Genomic DNA, 17,814 nt, shown 5'->3' on the forward strand with positions numbered 1-17,814 from the left:
ATTCAAATAAACTCTTTCACATGAATGTATTTTTAAATTCCCAGAGGAACTGGCAGATTATTTTCCAGAAAAGATTAGATCTTTCCGGAACTTTCTCAATGCTGAATGGCATCCAAACGGAAAGAATTCCGCGCGTGTATGTGTGTGTAGCGATGTCTTCCCGGGGAACCGTTTGTGGCATCACTCTCCTCCTGATGGATTCCCTTCTGGCCTAGGGTGCACAAACAGGCTCTTGGTGACACCGTTCATCCGCGCTTTCATGATAAACGAAGAGCTTCACCACAACAGCGACAACATGCTCCAATCGCTGTTCAATTAGAACTAAGTGGATTTCCGAGCGGCGCTCGCTTATATACCGATTGGTGATTTCGATAGCCTGTTTTGAAAGCAATTTTAAGACTATTGAAACAAGTTTTTGGATCAAAAAGTAACAAGTATAGAACGCGTAGACATTTTATCTCTCGAATGAAGTGTTTATCATACCATTTCGTTCAGTTGTTTAGGAGCTATTAACGCTCAAAATCTCGGTCTCCGGCGTAACGCTTTCGTTTTCGAAACTTTGATTTTACACCCCGGTATAGAAATGAAAGACGTAGTCCTACGTCAAAATGCGAACCATCTGAGCTATACCTACATAAACTGCGATCAGTGTTACGCAAAGTTCATCTCGCACCGCACTAACTAAATATCCCCATCATCGCTCTCGCTTTCATTTCATCTTGCAGTGTGTAATAGGTGCTATGGTACTCGTTCCAAAGTTTGTTATTGAATCATTTATTTACAGAAGATTACCCACGATTGATTGAGTAAGAGAAGGCTAGGAAAATCGAAGTTTGCACATACTCTTCACAATTGTCTTCTTTCATACATACGCTGTGCGTTCGAGTGCTGGACCGATGAAAGGTACAATGAATGAATTACTTCCGATAAAATATTACTGGCTTAAGGTAATAGCTTATGAGTTAGACTTAATTTGTTCACAACATTTATTCAATTACTATTGTATTAACCCTTTAGCTGCTCTCAGCCATCACAGCATGGAATCATACTAAATACTTTGTTCAACAGTGTAACTTTTTTCCAAACGAATTTTAATGTCTAGTGAATTTTTTCAGGAATGTATACGGAGATTCTATGGATAATAGATAACGGTACTCGGTGTAAACAGAATATTATTAGCGTGGAAAGATAATAGGATCTCTATCAAAGGAAATTAATTCCGATCGCAAAGGGTTAATATTGTGGCTAAACGATCTAAAAATAATGTTATAACACATCGTAATCATTCTTAAAGTCTAATTTATTATGTTCTTTTTGAATTCTTATTCATGTTGCACTGAGAAAAATAAACGTTTTCCTAATAGAAAAAAAAACAATGTGGGATACACAAAAAACAGTGACAAAAAAGTGCCCAGATCAGAAAAGTTGCAAATAAGCTTAAGGTGAAGGTGGAAGGAAGCCATTGTATTAGTATAGGTAAAAGCACGTGTTTTCATGGGGTGATAGTGTTTGTGAGAGAAGAGCAAATCACACAGCTTGTTTTTATTTTCGTACGTAAATAGATCAATTCACTTATCAGACTGTGTGACGCTTCACAGACACGAGTCTCAGAATACATTTGAAAAAAAATAACAATTCAATACTAAGTAAGATGTATGAACGATGTGTTCCGATGAACAACTGTAAATATAAATATATATAGAAGATGTATTTGCATATGAAATAAAATAATGATCATACGCGAGCGTAACATGAGCAAATTCATAACACATGCAAATTGAGGATCTTTTGGTATTAACAAGTTCTTCCGCACAGTAACTTGATGTTGATAATTTCTTAATATTTGCCTTCGTTGATCTTTTTTTTTCACATATTCACATTGGAGAGCTTTAACCCTTCTCTTCGTTGGCCGAGGCATTTTGATTGAATGTGATACTATGTTTTACAGCAGAGGCAGCCGTGGCAGTGTTCCGAGCTCTGTAATACAATTTTATAACCAATGTTAAAGTTGCTAAAACTTACATTATAGACCCATTAAACGTAAAAATAATAATTGTATTGATATCAAAAAAATTTAATTTTATTGATTTTCATGACACGAAAACGATTTTTTTTTTATTTGTATTATAGTGACTTTCAACTCATTTGGCTGGTTCGTCACTTTTTACTTCCATTTTTGGAAGAATGTCGGGAGTGAGAATTGAACTCGTGACCTTTAGCGTGAGAGGCATGGATGTTACCACTACTCCAGATCGCCTCCACTGAAAACGATCATGTTTTTCGCACTGTTTCGCAAAATTATTGATTTTCGGGCGAAAGGTGAAGGAGGGAGATGAAAAAATGAGCGCCATTGTGGCAGCCATTTGTGGCTTCCTTCCACCTTCACCTTGAGAGAAAGAAGAACATTTCAATAATTGATATGACCTCCTTTATCCTTCAAGACCTCCTGTAAGCGCTTCGGCATGCTCTCCATAAGGTTTTGACGTAGGACTACGTCTTTCATTTCTATACCGGGGTGTAAAATCAAAGTTTCGAAAACGAAAGCGTTACGCCGGAGACCGAGATTTTGAGCGTTAATAGCTCCTAAACAACTGAACGAAATGGTATGATAAACACTTCATTCGAAAGATAAAATATCTACGCGTTCTATACTTGTTACTTTTTGATCCAAAAACTTGTTTCAATAGTCTTAAAATTGCTTTCAAAACAGGTTATTGAAATCACCAATCGGTATATAAGCGAACGCCGCTCGGAAATCCACTCAGTTCTAATTGAACAGCGATTGGAGCATGTTGTCGCTGTTGTGGTGAAGCTATTCGTTTATCATGAAAGCGCTGATGAGCACACACACACCGCTACACACACACACATACACATACACGCGCGGAATACTTTCCGTTTGGATGCCATTCAGCATCGAGAAAGATCCGGAAAATAATCTGCCAGTTCCTCTGGGAATTTAAAAATACATTCATAAGAAAGAGTTTATTTGAATGTTTTCTATCCATGTAACACTGTGACCAAATATGTTTCAATCAAGTGCTATTAACAGATGGTTATCGAGTTAGCATAAACCACTGGTGAGCTTCCAGTATCGAGGAAAATGTGGAAATATCTAATCGTTACTGAAAATAATCTGCCAGTTCCTCTAGGAATTTAAAAATACATTCATGTGAAAGAGTTTATTTGAATGTTTTCTATCCATGTAACACTGTGACCAAATATGTTTCAATCAAGTGCTATTAACAGGTGGTCATCGAGTTAGCATAAACCACTGGCGAGCTTCCAGTATCGAGGAAAATGTGGAAATATCTAATCGTTACTGAAAATAATCTGCCAGTTCCTCTGGGAATTTAAAAATACATTCATGTGAAAGAGTTTATTTGAATGTTTTCTATCCATGTAACACTGTGACCAAATATGTTTCAATCAAGTGCTATTAACAGGTGGTTATCGAGTTAGCATAAACCACTGGTGAGCTTCCAGTATCGAGGAAAATGTGGAAATATCTAATCGTTACTGAAAATAATCTGCCAGTTCCTCTGGGAATTTAAAAATACATTCATGTGAAAGAGTTTATTTTAATGTTTTCTATCCATGTAACACTGTGACCAAATACATTTGGTTTTGTGATTTTTCATTCAATCGCAATTAACAGGATAGCTTCTGAAGATTATTCTTCCCCATCAGTAGGATATTTCCGTATCCAATATTGTATGCGCCCGCAATCGATTATTGCTCAGTCGCCGAAAGTTCCGAGCTCAGAGAGTTCATTCCCCTCTAGTTTGCCTTCCAAATTGCCATCGTAAACCACGCCTTCTCTCGATTCAATCACGCACAAAAAGCATACTTAAGCGATATTCTGGTGGTGAGACGCATTCATTTTTCGTGAGGACATCGACAAGACAACATCGTTGCTGAGGATGCTGGACGGCGAAGGATCGAGATCTGCCCTGAAACGCGAGCAGTTTGTTTGAAACTGTGAGGGAGCACAGAGAAGCCGATCCTTCAGGAGAAGAGAAGGTGACCATCGAAGCAGCCGCTACACACACACATACACGCACGGAATTCTTTCCGTTTGGATGCCATTCAGCATCGAGAAAGATCCGGAAAATAATCTGCCAGTTCCTCTAGGAATTTAAAATTACATTCATGTGAAAGAGTTTATTTTGATGTTTTCTATCCATGTAACACTGTGACCAAATATTTTTCAATCAAGTGCTATTAACAGGTGGTTTTCGAATTAGCATTAACCACTGGTGGGCTTCCAGTATCGAGGAAAATGTGGAAATATCTAATCGTTACTGAAAATAATCTGCCAGTTCCTCTGGGAATTTAAAATACATTCATGTGAAAGAGTTTATTTGAATGTTTTCTATCCATGTAACACTGTGACCAAATATGTTTCAATCAAGTGCTATTAACAGATGGTTATCGAGTTAGCATAAACCACTGGTGGGCTTCCAGTATCGAGGAAAATGTGGAAATATCTAATCGTTACTGAAAATAATCTGCCAGTTCCTCTGGGAATTTAAAATTACATTCATGTGAAAGAGTTTATTTGAATGTTTTCTATCCATGTAACACTGTGACCAAATACATTTGGTTTTGTGATTTTTTAATCAATCGCAATTAACAGGATAGCTTCTGAAGATTATTCTTCCCCATCAGTAGGATATTTTCGTATCCAATATTGGATGCATAAAACCTTGTACCTCCAACGTAACGCTCTCATTTTCGAAGTCCCCCAAATATTCATTTATTCATTCATTCAGAATGGATTCAGATTCAACTTCAAACAAAGGATCACTGAATCAACGATAGTCCTACGTCACCATTGCGGTTATACCATAGATATAACCCGATTTCTGTTTTTCAAGTATAGTGGATGTAGTACTTCCCACGCGCGCTCCAGGACTTCAAAATAATTGTTTTCATTGATGACAACGGTTTTGTCGACCGTCGCGGATGACCCATAGGTTTCCAATCGGTTAAGATACGGTCTTTGTGGGTGCAATTCAAGAGGTTTGATGCGACACAAGCAGGGTTACCATATCTACAGAATAATTTCAGGCTTTTTGAAAGCAAGAATCTGTACAGATCACAGTTTTTTTTATTTTCATACAGATTTACAGATTTTCTAAAATAGCGTTCGAATATTTGTTATGGCTTGATGTTGATAATATTTTTCCCATTTCACCAATTGTGTTCATATAGCATTCGAATCAGTCTGAATGAGAGACATTATCGCATTCATATGTACCGTGAAGCCTTCTCATTTTCGATCTAAGGTGAAAAGATGTAAAAGTCTGTTTCTTAAGCAAGCTTCGTAATGAATGAATAATACTGTTTATCTTTTTCTTACTAGTGAACAGTGAATGTGAATTTCAAAAGTGTGCTAATACTGTCGTGGAAATTTATTTTAGTTCGAAGCTTATTGTTTTACGTATTGAAAATGTCTAAAAGAATCGTCGATACGTTTTGACGTAGCATCACGTTTTCGGGAACATATAACGAGAACTATTAAAACAACTAGATATCGATCGCGTCACGGAACTGACGACGGATTTAATGACGTATTACAGACATTAGACGCAATCCTAGAGAGGTTCAACGACGACTGAAACAGATGTAGTAATTTTTAACAGCATCTGAAGAAACCACACGAGCCTACGTCGTTGTTGAATTTGTAGAAACAGAAGCAATTGAACTGGTTGAAAACAGAAAAAACAGGAAGTGGGTTATATCTATGGTATAATCGCAAGGGTGACGTAGGACTATCGTTGATTTAGAGATCATTTGTTCGAAGTTGAATCTAAATCCATTCTGAATGAATGAATAAATGAATATTTGGGGTACTTTGAAAACGAGAGCGTTACGTTGGAGGCACAAGGTTTTATGCATCCAATATAGGATACGAAAAACCTTGTTCTGAAGAATAGCCTTCAAAAGCTTTCCTGCTAACTGCACTCGATTGACAAATCACAAAATCAAAGGTGTTATATGGATATTTTATGGATAGAAAACATTAAAATAAACTCTTTCGCTTGAATGTAATTTTCAATTCCAAGGGGAACTGGCAGATTATTTTCCATCAACGATTAGATATTTCCACATTTTCCTCGATACTGGAAGCCCACCAGTGGTTAATGCTAATTCGATAACCATCTGTTAATAGCACTTGCTTGAAACATATTTGGTCACAGTGTTACATGGATAGAAAACATTCAAATAAACTCTTTCACATGAATGTATTTTTAAATTCCCAGAGGAACTGGCAGATTATTTTCCAGCAATGATTAGATCTTTCCGGAAGTTTCTCGATGCTGAATGGCATCCAAACGGAAAGAATTCTGCGCGTGTATGTGTCGATCCTTCGCCGTCCACCTCGTCCAGCACGTTAGGCAACGATGTTGTCTTGTCGATGTCCTCACGAAGAATGAATGCGTCTCACCACCAGAATATCGCTTAAGTATGTTTTGTGTGTGTGATTGAATCGAGAGAAGGTGTGGTTTACGATGGCAATTTGGAAGGCAAACTAGAGGGGAATGAACTCTCTGAGCTCGAAACTTTCGGCGACTGAGCAATAATCGATTGCGTACGCATACAATATTGGATACGGAAATATCCTACTGATGGGGAAGAATAATCTTCAGAAGCTTTCCTACTAATTCCACTTGGTTGAAAAATTACAAAATCAAATGTATTTGGTCGCTGTGTTATATGGTTAGAAAACATTAAAATAAACTCTTTCACATGAATGTATTTTTAAATTCCCAGAGGAACTGGCAGATTATTTTCCAGATATGATTAGATCTTTCCGGAACTTTCTCGATGCTGAATTGCATCCAAACGGAAAGAATTCCGCGCGTGTATGTGTGTGTGTAGCGATGTCTTCCCGGGAAACCGTTTGTGGCATCACTCTCCTCCTGATGGATTCCCTTCTGGCCTAAGGTGCACAAACAGGCTCTTGGTGACACCGTTCATCCGCGCTTTCATGATAAACACGAAGAGCTTCACCACAACAGCGACAACATGCTCCAATCGCTGTTCAATTAGAACTGAGTAGATTTCAGAGCGGCGCTCGCTTATATACCGATTGGTGATTTCAATAGCCTGTTTTGAGAACAATTTTAAGGCTATTGAAACAAGTTTTTGGATCAAAATGTAACAAGTATATAACGCGTAGACATTTTATCTTTCGAATGAAGTGTTTATCATACCATTTCGTTCAGTTGTTTAGGAGCTATTAACGCTCAAAATCTCGGTCTCCGGCGTAACGCTTTCGTTTTCGAAACTTTGATTTTACACCCTGGTATAGAAATGAAAGACGTAGTACTACGTCAAAATGTAAATCTAAATAAAATCAGATCCTGTCCGTATACTAAGTATATGGATTAAGAGCAACTTTATGACCATTTTTCAAGCGTTGAGAGTTCTCCTTTTTAAATTGTTGCATTATTATGTTGTTTCAATGTTATAACAAGCTACTTACGTAGCGCAATGTAAACATTCAGATCCTGGTAACTGTGCAAACTTCCCTCAATGAAGCATCATATTTTTACTACAGATCAATACAGATTTTCTGAGAATCAACATAAAAAGATTTTTGGGACCTAAAACACATATTTTATTATGGCAACCCTGAACACAACCGGAAGAATAACTTTGTTACCTTGGACGTGTTATACAGCTGGAAAACGAAGCGTTTTTCAAGACCTGTCTTGATGATTTTTACGCAGGATGTTACAGTACGACTCTGCCGCCACGATTCTATCAATCTTCACCAAGCTGCCCACCTCACCCCATGAAAAGCAGCCCCACACCATCATGTTGGCTTCGTTCGTCTTGCTAATGAAAAGCCGTTTCAAAACCATCCTGCTGCTGAACCCATGCGCTTCGATACGATGACGAACAGTCCGATGCGAAACCGAAAGCTGAAGCTCATCTGTTTCTGCCAGATGGTAACATTCGGATTTTTCTTCACTTTTCGGATGTTTCTTCTTGCCTGTTCTGGCATCTGTTTTGGGTATAATTCCTCTATCTGGGCGATCCACCGATTCGAACGTCTTCAACTTCTTAAGAATTTTTCCGACCGCTGCCTTGCTGATGTCGTACTTTTTGGCAATCGCCCGGTGCGATTCGCCGTTCTCGAACGACCAATTTTCGGATGCACAAAGGACTCGTTGTTGAATAACTGCATTCTCCATTTTTCTCGAGTTCACAAAGTGCGAGCACGTGTTCAAATGCCCCAGACCCAAGCCAGTACTTTCTCAACGTCAAAAGACTCAAAACATAAACAGGGGTATCGCGATGTAAACTTATCGAATATATATCAATTTTCATGGTTCATGGTTTTTATTCGGATCACGAGACAAAACGTATGGTTCAGGGTGCCAGTAAAAATGGTTATCTCGATTTTCATTCGGAACTTGCTGCGAAATGTTGGTTTACACGATAATATACCCTATGCAAAATATTAGCTCATTTGGACTTTATTTATTAGTGTCTTGGAAGTTAAAATCAACATTTCGTAGGGTGTTTTTTCGAGGTGGTGAACATTTTTCATATGATAACTTTTTGAAATTCGAGATGACCATTTTCATTGGCACCCTAGTGAACAGTTGGGAATCAAATTAGCTGTCGCATTTTGCACTGATCTTCGTGTAAACATCTCTAATAGAAATGATCACAACAATACTGACATGAATAAGCATTTTCCATTATTTCTAAATTAAGATAATCTACATTAAAATTTCACGACGAATGGGTGGGACAATCTTAACAAAATTTCCATTCAGATTCGTCAAGGTAATTCACATCACTCAAACAATGAGCTCCGAAATATGAATAACTATATTTAATGGATTGTGATATTAACAATTGAAAGAGGCAGCCATTGAAATGTGCAGTTTCCTCTTTATTTCTTCACCACAGATCCTCAATTTCATCGCTAATCTAGTTGCTAAAGTTATTTCAAATTACACATATACTCGAGCGACACAGAATTGTTAAATCCAGCGAAAACGAAGCGTTCCGAGGAGCTTTCAACTGTTGCTGCTGTCACGCGCAGGTTCCACCAGCTGGAGCAGCAGACACATTTGAGACTATTTGCGTACACAAGAAAGATTTCAATTAAGACACGTCTCCGCTGCGTGGCAAACTGTCAGTTGCAACCCATCCCTGGAACGAACCAAGCGTGATGATGCACCCACAAATACCCACGCAAGCAGAAAGATATACTTAATTGAAAAAGTTTTGTTTGCGCGTGTACCATCATCATCTTGCCGCGTTATTATTCGCGCCTGTATTTGCCGGATTGTACGTGTACACGCTCTCTGGATTTAGTTCACACCGTATGAATTTACCAGTTTATTGTTTGCTATCATTTATTGTATTTTCAAAAGATTTTCTCCGAGTTTGGGTCCTTGTAATAACAAATCTTGAAGTATTAGTTAGTTTTTGCGTCACAAGCTTGTAAGACGCATTATTATTAATAATAATGAATTGATTGCAGATATAAACCTAGAGCGTAACTTTTGCAATAAAACTTTGGAGATTGAAATAAACAAGCAAAACCTTGCATAATTAGGTGTGTTTTGCGGCTGTTTGTAGCTTTTTTCCATCATTCTCCCGCACATTGTATGCTGTCTTTCCCGAGTGTATAATTTGAAAGTAATGAACCCTCCACTGAATTTATATTACATACGCTATTAACAGCGAATGCTGTTTTGTGTTCGAGGGCCCCAAACTGAAAATGCACGATCAAGAGGCCCCCATTGTGTTACCCGCTTCTGTGTAGATGATTTTCCACAGAGGAGCAGATAAATTAAAACTCACGACGATGATACTTATCCGGGTCAAAGTATGACGTGACAACGACTCGGTCACTGAACTTACGCCCGGTAAGCGCTTGCTGTGCCTTCTGGCAATCAACGATTGAATTAAATTCCACGAAGACCTTGCCGCAGCCCGGCACATCGACCCCTTCAATAGGCCGGGGAATTTCCACGCTTCGCACAACACCATACTTGTTGCACTCTTCCTTAATATCTTCCAGGATGTCCTCGTACTCTTCCTCGTCCTTCAGCTCGTCCGGTGTCACCATGTTCAGAAGGCAAAGCACCTCCGTCGGTGGACCTGATGAGCCAACCAGCGAAAGTCCAGGGACCTATGGAAAAAACATTTTATAACGATTTATTCTACCTCGATAAATATCTTTTTTCTACTTACTTGAATCTGAACCGGAGCCACGGCTGCCACGTTGGAGTTCTTCGCTCCGACACTCGCGCGTTGTACGATCAGCTTCTTGTCACCAAGTTGCATACCATTCAAACCAGCAATAGCCTGATCAGTTATGGTGTATTCCACATACTCAGCGAATGCGTAGCCCTTGCTCAAACCAGTCGCAGGATCTTTGACTAAGTTGAAAGCCTTTAACTGACCGAATGATAGCAGCAGTTCCTTAACCTGTTGATAAATTCAGGCAGTTGCAGAAAACGAACAAAAAACATAAGGAAAAGAAAAGTATTAGAATCCGCACGTTCACTCATAAATTGTATGGTGTGTTTTCATATATCCTATTGAAACCTAGTGCACCCTTTAGCTTCTTCACGAATCGTGTGGATAGGATTACAATCTTTGTATGTAGGGGTGAGTGGGGGCAAAGTGGCCACCTGCTTGTTTGGTAGCATAACTATTGACTATTGACCCCATATTGATAGTCACCTATACCATGTTTGAAGAGTTTCAAGACTTCTGAGTCACCCTGTACATCAGTAAAGCCGTCAAAATATAAATAAAATCAAAAATGGTTTTTTTCGGTAGCCATTCGGCCATAGTTTCGTGCGCATTGTATTTAAGGGTTTTCTTTCGTGATTTAGTTTATTCGACCTGCAATTTTCGCGAAATCAACAGTTTTGACGACTGTTCACATAGTCATAGTCTCGAAGAGGTAAGCAGATTTTTGTTTAATTCTAGCTAGTCATTTGCATCGAAATGATCTTACTTTTGGGAGGCAGAGTCATCACCTAAAAGTTAATTTCTGATTCTATAGCTGACTCGTGATTATAAGAGGAAAACTGATTGCCAAAGCCAGACACAAGAACAGTTGAAAACTGCAATAGACGCAGTAAACAAAGAAATGTCCAAACAAGCCGCTTCAACCACTTACGGAATTCCACTGAGTGCACTCTGCAGACGGATTGGTTCGCCGAGAAGAGAGAAGAGGATGTGTTCCAAGACGTCTGTCTTCACAACAGATCAGGAAAACGAGCTAGAGAAGCACCTGTTTGATATGTAGATTACATTTTATGACCTAAATTTACATTTTATGACCTAAACAAGAAAAACATCTAGAAGCTGGCTTTTGATGTTGAGAAAGGAATCATATAAAACATTATTTTAGCGCGACGAACAAGCTAGCTGCTCGTGATTGGCTGGAAGGGTTTCAAGATCGCCATTCAAATGTATCCTTTTGGAAACCAGAGGCAACGCCCGTAAAACGAGCCAGAGGATTTAACAGGTTTTCTGTCGACATTTTCTTCGATATGTTGGAGAAAACTCCCTGTGCAACCGGGAATCCCGCTTAGTTATACTGATGCAAAATTGCCTGTGGCTGCATTCAGTTTGTCTAGAAGAGTGCGTTGGCAAAATAAAGATACAAATTTCGACATATGACAGTTTGTTTGGCACTTTTCAGGGTCAAAAAATCTTTTACAAAAAAGTTATTACAATAAATTTCAATGCAACAGTTCGATGCATCCTAAAGTGATATCCGAAATAATAAAAAAAAGTAAACTGATTTTTGTTTGCTTGGTGAGGGCTTGTATTATTTTGGGAACGTTTTTGGGCTTATTGATGGAAGGTGATTCGATTCCGACCGATCATGTATTTTCTACGAAATTGTGTCGGAAACAATGGTTGAAAGTGACTTCGCTGGAAGTGTAGTGTTGCTACTAGGTACAGAAAAACTACTTGGATATTCGATAAGTTATTTCAATTGACAGTCCTTGGTGTTATCCTCTCCGTTTATTTTCCCGTCCCCGAAAATTTTATTTAGCGTATCAAACCGAAAATGAAATCAAACAATCAAACATCCTTAGATGTGCCTGCCTTGTGCTCTACAACGAAGGAATATTTCATCATGAAATCGTTTGCATCGTGAAGTGTAAACGGGAATAAAGCCCTTTTTGGAGGTATGAGAAAATTTCGCTTACTACTCTAAGTGAACAGATCCAACTTATTTCATACATGTATCTAATGTTTCAAGGATGATTCAAACAAGTTTGGACAAGAAACAACGCATAAATGTATCTCATTTTATATGACACTAGCTAACCCGGCAAACTTCGTCCCGCCCATTTACTTGATTAATTCTCGAGTAATGCAGAAATTTGTGTTTTATTTGTATGGCAGCCACCCCTAAGAGAGGGGGGAGGGGTATCTAACCACCATAGAAACATTCATTACACCCTAAAGTTTCCATATGCCTAATTTGGTTTAATTTGCTTGATCTCGGGTAATGCAAAAATTTGTGTTTCATTTGTACGGCAGCCCCCTCTAAGAGAGGGGGAAGGAGTATCTTAACACCATAGAAACATTTATTGCATCCTAAAACCTCCACATGCCAAATTTGGTTTCATTTGCTTGATTAATTCTCGAGTAATGCAGAAATTTGTGTTTCATTTGTATGGCAGCCCCCCCTTTGAGTGGGGGAAGGACTGTCTAACCATCATAGAAACATTTATTGCACCCTAAAACTTTCACATGCCAACTTTGGTTTCGTTTGCTTGGTTAATTTCCGAGTAATGCAGAAATTTGTGTTTCATTTGTATGGCAGCCACCCCTTAGAGAGGGGGGAGGGGTCTCAAAATATCACGAAAACCTTCCCCGGCCCCAAAAACCAAAAATGTCTCAAAATTTCAAGGCACGTCGAGATTTACAGTTATCTAGAAAATCGTTTGTCCCAGAATGTCGATTTGACAGTAGATATCGACGTTTCATGCAATTTTAAGATATTTGGCCTCAAAAAATTTTCTTTGAAAACCTCGATTTCCTTTACTTCCATTACTTCCACCATTTTTCGATTTTCAAAAAAATAGAACTTTGACCGCTTCGCGCCACTTTTCCTTATTTCCGATTGAGCTGACATTCTGCATAGCGTGTTTTTTCGAGATGGTGAACATTTTTTTATGGAGTAACTATTTGAAATGTTAGGGTCTATTTTTTCCCAAACATTCATTGGCACCCTAGAGAACCAGTTTGTCCTTACATTTAAAAAAGTTCGATTTTACAACTTTTGATCTAATGCTGAATATTATACTATTTCAAATTTTTATAATAAAAACCGGATGATATCTTAAAAAATAATTAGTTGAACTACAATATTTTTCGAAAAACTGAGATGGTAGCGGTATGTGGAAGCTGGAAATGGACATCTTCCTTTGCCTCCACTTCCCCTATACATAATAATGTCGCACGTCATCCTACAAGTACTTACCACTAAAGGGCGCACATAGAAAACCGACTCTAGCAATTGGTTGGTTATCCCCTGAAATAAGCCTAAAAATCCTAACTTCTCCCTGCACTAACCAACTCGCGCGTGTTAATGCTGAAATGCCCTATCATTCCTTTCAAAAAAAACCCCTAACTTTTACTTTAACGTCGAAATTTACACATGTTAAGAAGGGCGGCTGCAAAGAAAGTATTTGGACGGATGTTTCATTTGTTGGATGGAACTTGCCTTGCTTGCTCCCGCTGGCTCAAGTGGTCTCAACTTTTCAAAATAATCTTTTTTTTTTCATTGCTTTATACAACCAAATCATTCAACTTTTTTTTTCTATTTTGTTCAACATGATTAAATTTGCCTAAACAAGTGTAGTGCCTTTCAGCCGGACAGTGACCGAGACCAAGCCAGCCCAAACCGACCTAAGCATCTACAAACGTAGACATGGGAAACGAAAAAAAGATAAAAAAGAGTTTGATCAGTAACGGGTTTACTTGGTTTTCTGAGCTGGAAATTTGTATTTTTGCTGAAAATTAAATAGCTGCAAAATAGAGAATCTTCGGCAGACCACCAAACGCTTGAGCCTCTTTGGAAAACTGAAACAAAAAAGACGCGTCCTGTTGTTCGCCCTGGGGAAAAGAGAATGGCGAAAATTTTGGAGCAATTTATTGGCGGCAATCGGGGCTGAAAGGAACAAAATACATGTCCTGCAAAAAAAAAGAATCGACGCTCGACCTGCAAAAGATTCTTCACTTTTGTTCTTCCCCACACTGGATGCGGCGTTGATTTGATTGCTAAATTGAAATCTTGTTCCTGGAAATTTAAATCAACTGAAATAGGCAAAACCGTTCCATTCCGTATTTCTAAAGCGCTGAAAAACTGGAAAAGGAGAAATGTTCTTTGTTGGGCGAGATTTCACTAGAATGGAAAAAGAATATCACATTCTCGCATGAGGTATTGATGGACTATTCTCAATTCATCGTTCGAGAGCAACTTGGAGATAAACCAACAAAACTGCAGTTGCCGTCTTGAACACACGTCTTGAATCATCACAATAACAGTTTGAATAAACGATTTTATCAATATTATGAGTCCAAAATCTTTAAGACAGCACTTCATAGAAGAAATAGTCTTCCGCAAAATTCACAACATTGGCGGTAGCTTTCGAAAACAATACCACCATGTTGTAAAAATCAGCTGTAAAATAAATTTTACAAGAGAACCCTGCAAAGAACTATTGTGAATGTGTTCCTATAAAATCCGAAACCAAAGCACAAGGTAAACAAATCACCCAATCCCACATAATTCATCGTGCACTGAAACAGAACTTACCTGGTCCTCATTCAGGTAGTTTGGCAAACCACCGATGAAAATTTTATGTGGCGAGTCGGGAACCACTGTACTGATGACTCCGGAGAATTTCTCTGAAAATTGTAGCAAGAAACGGTCATTAGTATTCTATTTAATACAACTAAATTGAATCGAAACTCACCCGGAACAGGAATGGCTGCCGAATCCGTCATACCAGGCATCGGCTGATAATCATGCGGTCGCCTGATCTTCAAGCTTTGCCCTTTGAAATTGATCCCATCGAAAGCCATCGCTTGGGTGGTCTCATCGATTGAGCGGAACTCGAGGAAAGCAAAATTCTTGTCCAAATTTATCTGACACGCGAGCACCGGATTTCCGGCGGCCTGAGCTAACCCGGAGAGATGCATCTGTTGGTTGAAGAACTCCATCATTTCCTCTTCGGTTACACCGAAGGGAATGTTTCCGACGTACAAACGACGGGCCTGGCGAGTAATCGTGGAACCTACGACCGGTACCGCTGCCTGCGGAGTGTCCGCTACAATATTGGCCGGAATTTGTCCAGCCGCCTGCATAGCTTTATACTGCAGCGGGGTAATATGCTCGAAGCCTGGCGGTGGGACATCCCAGTAGAGCGATGGCTTCCTGCGGCGAGATCGACCCTTCCGGTATGGTGACCTGGATCGCGAACGTTTTCGCTCACCTCGGCTCCGACTGCGGCGCCTATCGCGGGAACGTGACCGAGAGCGATGCCTCCTACCCCGATCCCGATCGTTATTGCGATCTGGAAAAATACAAACGCATTAAGCAAAAACGGGTTCTATGGATGCACCAGTCTGACATATTGATTTTCCATGCTGATGACGGAAATTCACAAGCCGAAAATAATTTACAAAATAACTCACCCATTTTAGCTGAAACTGAACTCTATTATGCAGCAAACTATTTCTTCACTTTTTGCGGCAAAACTTTTTGTATTTTAAAGCTTTATTTACGTTCTATCGTAAATTGTTCCTTTTCCTCGCCGAATATATCCAACTTATGATGCCGAAGCCTAGATGCTGAAAATTGTATACGAGACAGACGACTAACGGCGAAAAAGCGAGCGAAAATGTCAAAACGAGGGGTACCACTAAAAAGGGATGCCAGATGACAAAACATTCTCTGTTTTGAAAACATTTCAAAGTATGTACAGTAAGTTACCTCTAATTCGACATACCATGGCACCACTCAGTGTCACATTTGAGGCGATTGTGACATATCAACAAACATAACACAATGTGAAAGACAAGTTTCAACATAAAAATTGCCTATTAGAGGTAATATTGAAAAATTAGCAAATAACCATTAGAGAAGTGGGCACAATACATAATCTAAGTTGAAAACACTCCTAAAAGAAAAATTGCACAAAAAAAAAGTTTTCAAAAATGTCCAATTAAAGGCGAAAATATCCACATATTTGCGTAGTATTACAGGACTGTCTAATTAGCAAGATGTCGAATTAAAGGTGAATCCCTGTATACCGTTATAGGGCCTGATTCTCGAATACACTTCACGGTGAAAATGAAATAAACGGCAGGCCATTGAACTACGTTTTACGAGTTAGTGAAGTGTCGAAGATAATAATGTGTTTTCAGGCAGAATGAGCACTTTTCAAATAAAAAATCATTAATGAAAATCAACTTCTTCGTATCAAACTGGTATTCAATGTGAGTGGAAAGCTTTGTTTTCTTCATGTGATATAATAATCTCATATAAAAATTTCATCTGAAGATAATTTGATTTTGTAATAAGTTAAGTGGGAAACTAATCGCATATACGTTTCATTCCGTTTCCACCGTGAAGTGTATTCGAGAATCAGGCCCATAGTGAATATAGTATAATCATACAAACATTGCATTTTATACTCATCGGAATAAACGTCAAAACATCAAGATAGATCTAATGGTTTATTGTATAATTTATCTTACATTATATAGGATAAAAATTATAATTGTTTCTATTTTCATTCAATATGATTGTGAAGGCCTTTTTCGGGCCAACATTTACAAAATCACTTGGCATCACTTCCGTAGAGGTACAAATACACGATAATTGAATTACTGAAAAACTACCCATTATCGGTAGAAAATAGCCCATCGAAGCGAAGGCGAAGCATAAGGCCATGTTCTCACTGCAGCGGGGCGTCAACGTGGCGTGAGCGGGGCGTGTTCACTTCCCGCAACGATATTTTAATTCACTCACATTGCACCGTGCCAGCGGCGTGTCTTCGGCGTGTTTTATACAAGTTGTCAATGTGTGTTTTTGAATGAAAAAATTAAAATTTGTTTATTTTTAAATATCCCAACATCGTTGAACGTATCCGGGACAAAAATCGGACGATGAAAAACGTAAAAATAAAAAATAAACGCGAAAAATTAAAATTATGCCACTACTACAAACAAACATATGCAAGAGAGAAACGGAGAAGTACAAATATCGCCGGCGTGAAGTGTTTTCGTTTGCACGCCAGCCACACGCGAAAACCACGCTCACGACACGCCAACCTGGTGTGAACACATTGGTAAGAACACACACGATTAATCGTAAGTATCACACGCTAACGCCCCGCTGCATTGAGAACAAGGCCTAATACATAAATAATTACGTCATCATTCGGTCACCATTAGTGGCGAGCGACGAATGTGAGAAGAACTAAAACGAGAAAGGTTTTGTATCTCACTGGTGTTGCTAGTAACACTTTGCGGTCTATTTCGGTGCAAATTGTGTCACAAGTAAATTTTATTTAGTTGTGTTCCTACTTGACACGAAAGTAATTTCTAGAAAGCAACACACTCTCAGTTACACTAATGAAGTTATTCGTTGTTTTTCTTTCTTATTTCACTTGAACATATTTTAGCGAAATATATGCGTTTGCTGACAACTATAGGTCAGATTTAGTTATGGTAACAGTGTATGACTAATTCAGCTCGCGTAGTTCGTATGATTCTGCTTCTCTA

General features: G+C 38.8%; 1 protein-coding gene and 1 long non-coding RNA gene across 2 annotated transcripts; one reads left to right on the plus strand and one right to left on the minus strand.

The window, feature by feature from the left end:
- The first annotated feature begins 490 nt into the window (after positions 1-490).
- Positions 491-1,740, plus strand: LOC129776082 (uncharacterized). Its single transcript, XR_008743054.1, has 3 exons — positions 491-724; positions 785-903; positions 1,116-1,740. It is a non-coding gene; the product is annotated as an uncharacterized LOC129776082 (long non-coding RNA).
- Positions 1,741-8,899: 7,159 nt separating this feature from the next.
- LOC129777591 (splicing factor U2AF 50 kDa subunit) lies at positions 8,900-15,893 on the minus strand. Its single transcript, XM_055783959.1, has 5 exons — positions 15,721-15,893; positions 15,000-15,599; positions 14,840-14,931; positions 10,234-10,470; positions 8,900-10,171 (listed from the first exon to the last, which is right to left on the minus strand). Exons 1-5 carry the CDS (start codon positions 15,722-15,724, stop codon positions 9,830-9,832), a joined length of 1,275 nt encoding a protein of 424 aa, XP_055639934.1. The 5' UTR covers positions 15,725-15,893; the 3' UTR covers positions 8,900-9,829.
- Positions 15,894-17,814: the final 1,921 nt, after the last annotated feature.

This window comes from Toxorhynchites rutilus, chromosome 3 (genome assembly GCF_029784135.1).
Source record: "Toxorhynchites rutilus septentrionalis strain SRP chromosome 3, ASM2978413v1, whole genome shotgun sequence".
Classification (NCBI taxonomy): domain Eukaryota; kingdom Metazoa; phylum Arthropoda; class Insecta; order Diptera; family Culicidae; genus Toxorhynchites; species Toxorhynchites rutilus.

Coding starts and splice junctions, on each gene's coding strand:
- LOC129777591 (XM_055783959.1), bottom strand. Junction 14,932..14,999: donor GGCAGCCATTCCTGTTCCGG/GTGAGTTTCGAT, acceptor TACAATTTTCAG/AGAAATTCTCCGGAGTCATC. Junction 10,471..14,839: donor ACTACCTGAATGAGGACCAG/GTAAGTTCTGTT, acceptor ATTTATCAACAG/GTTAAGGAACTGCTGCTATC.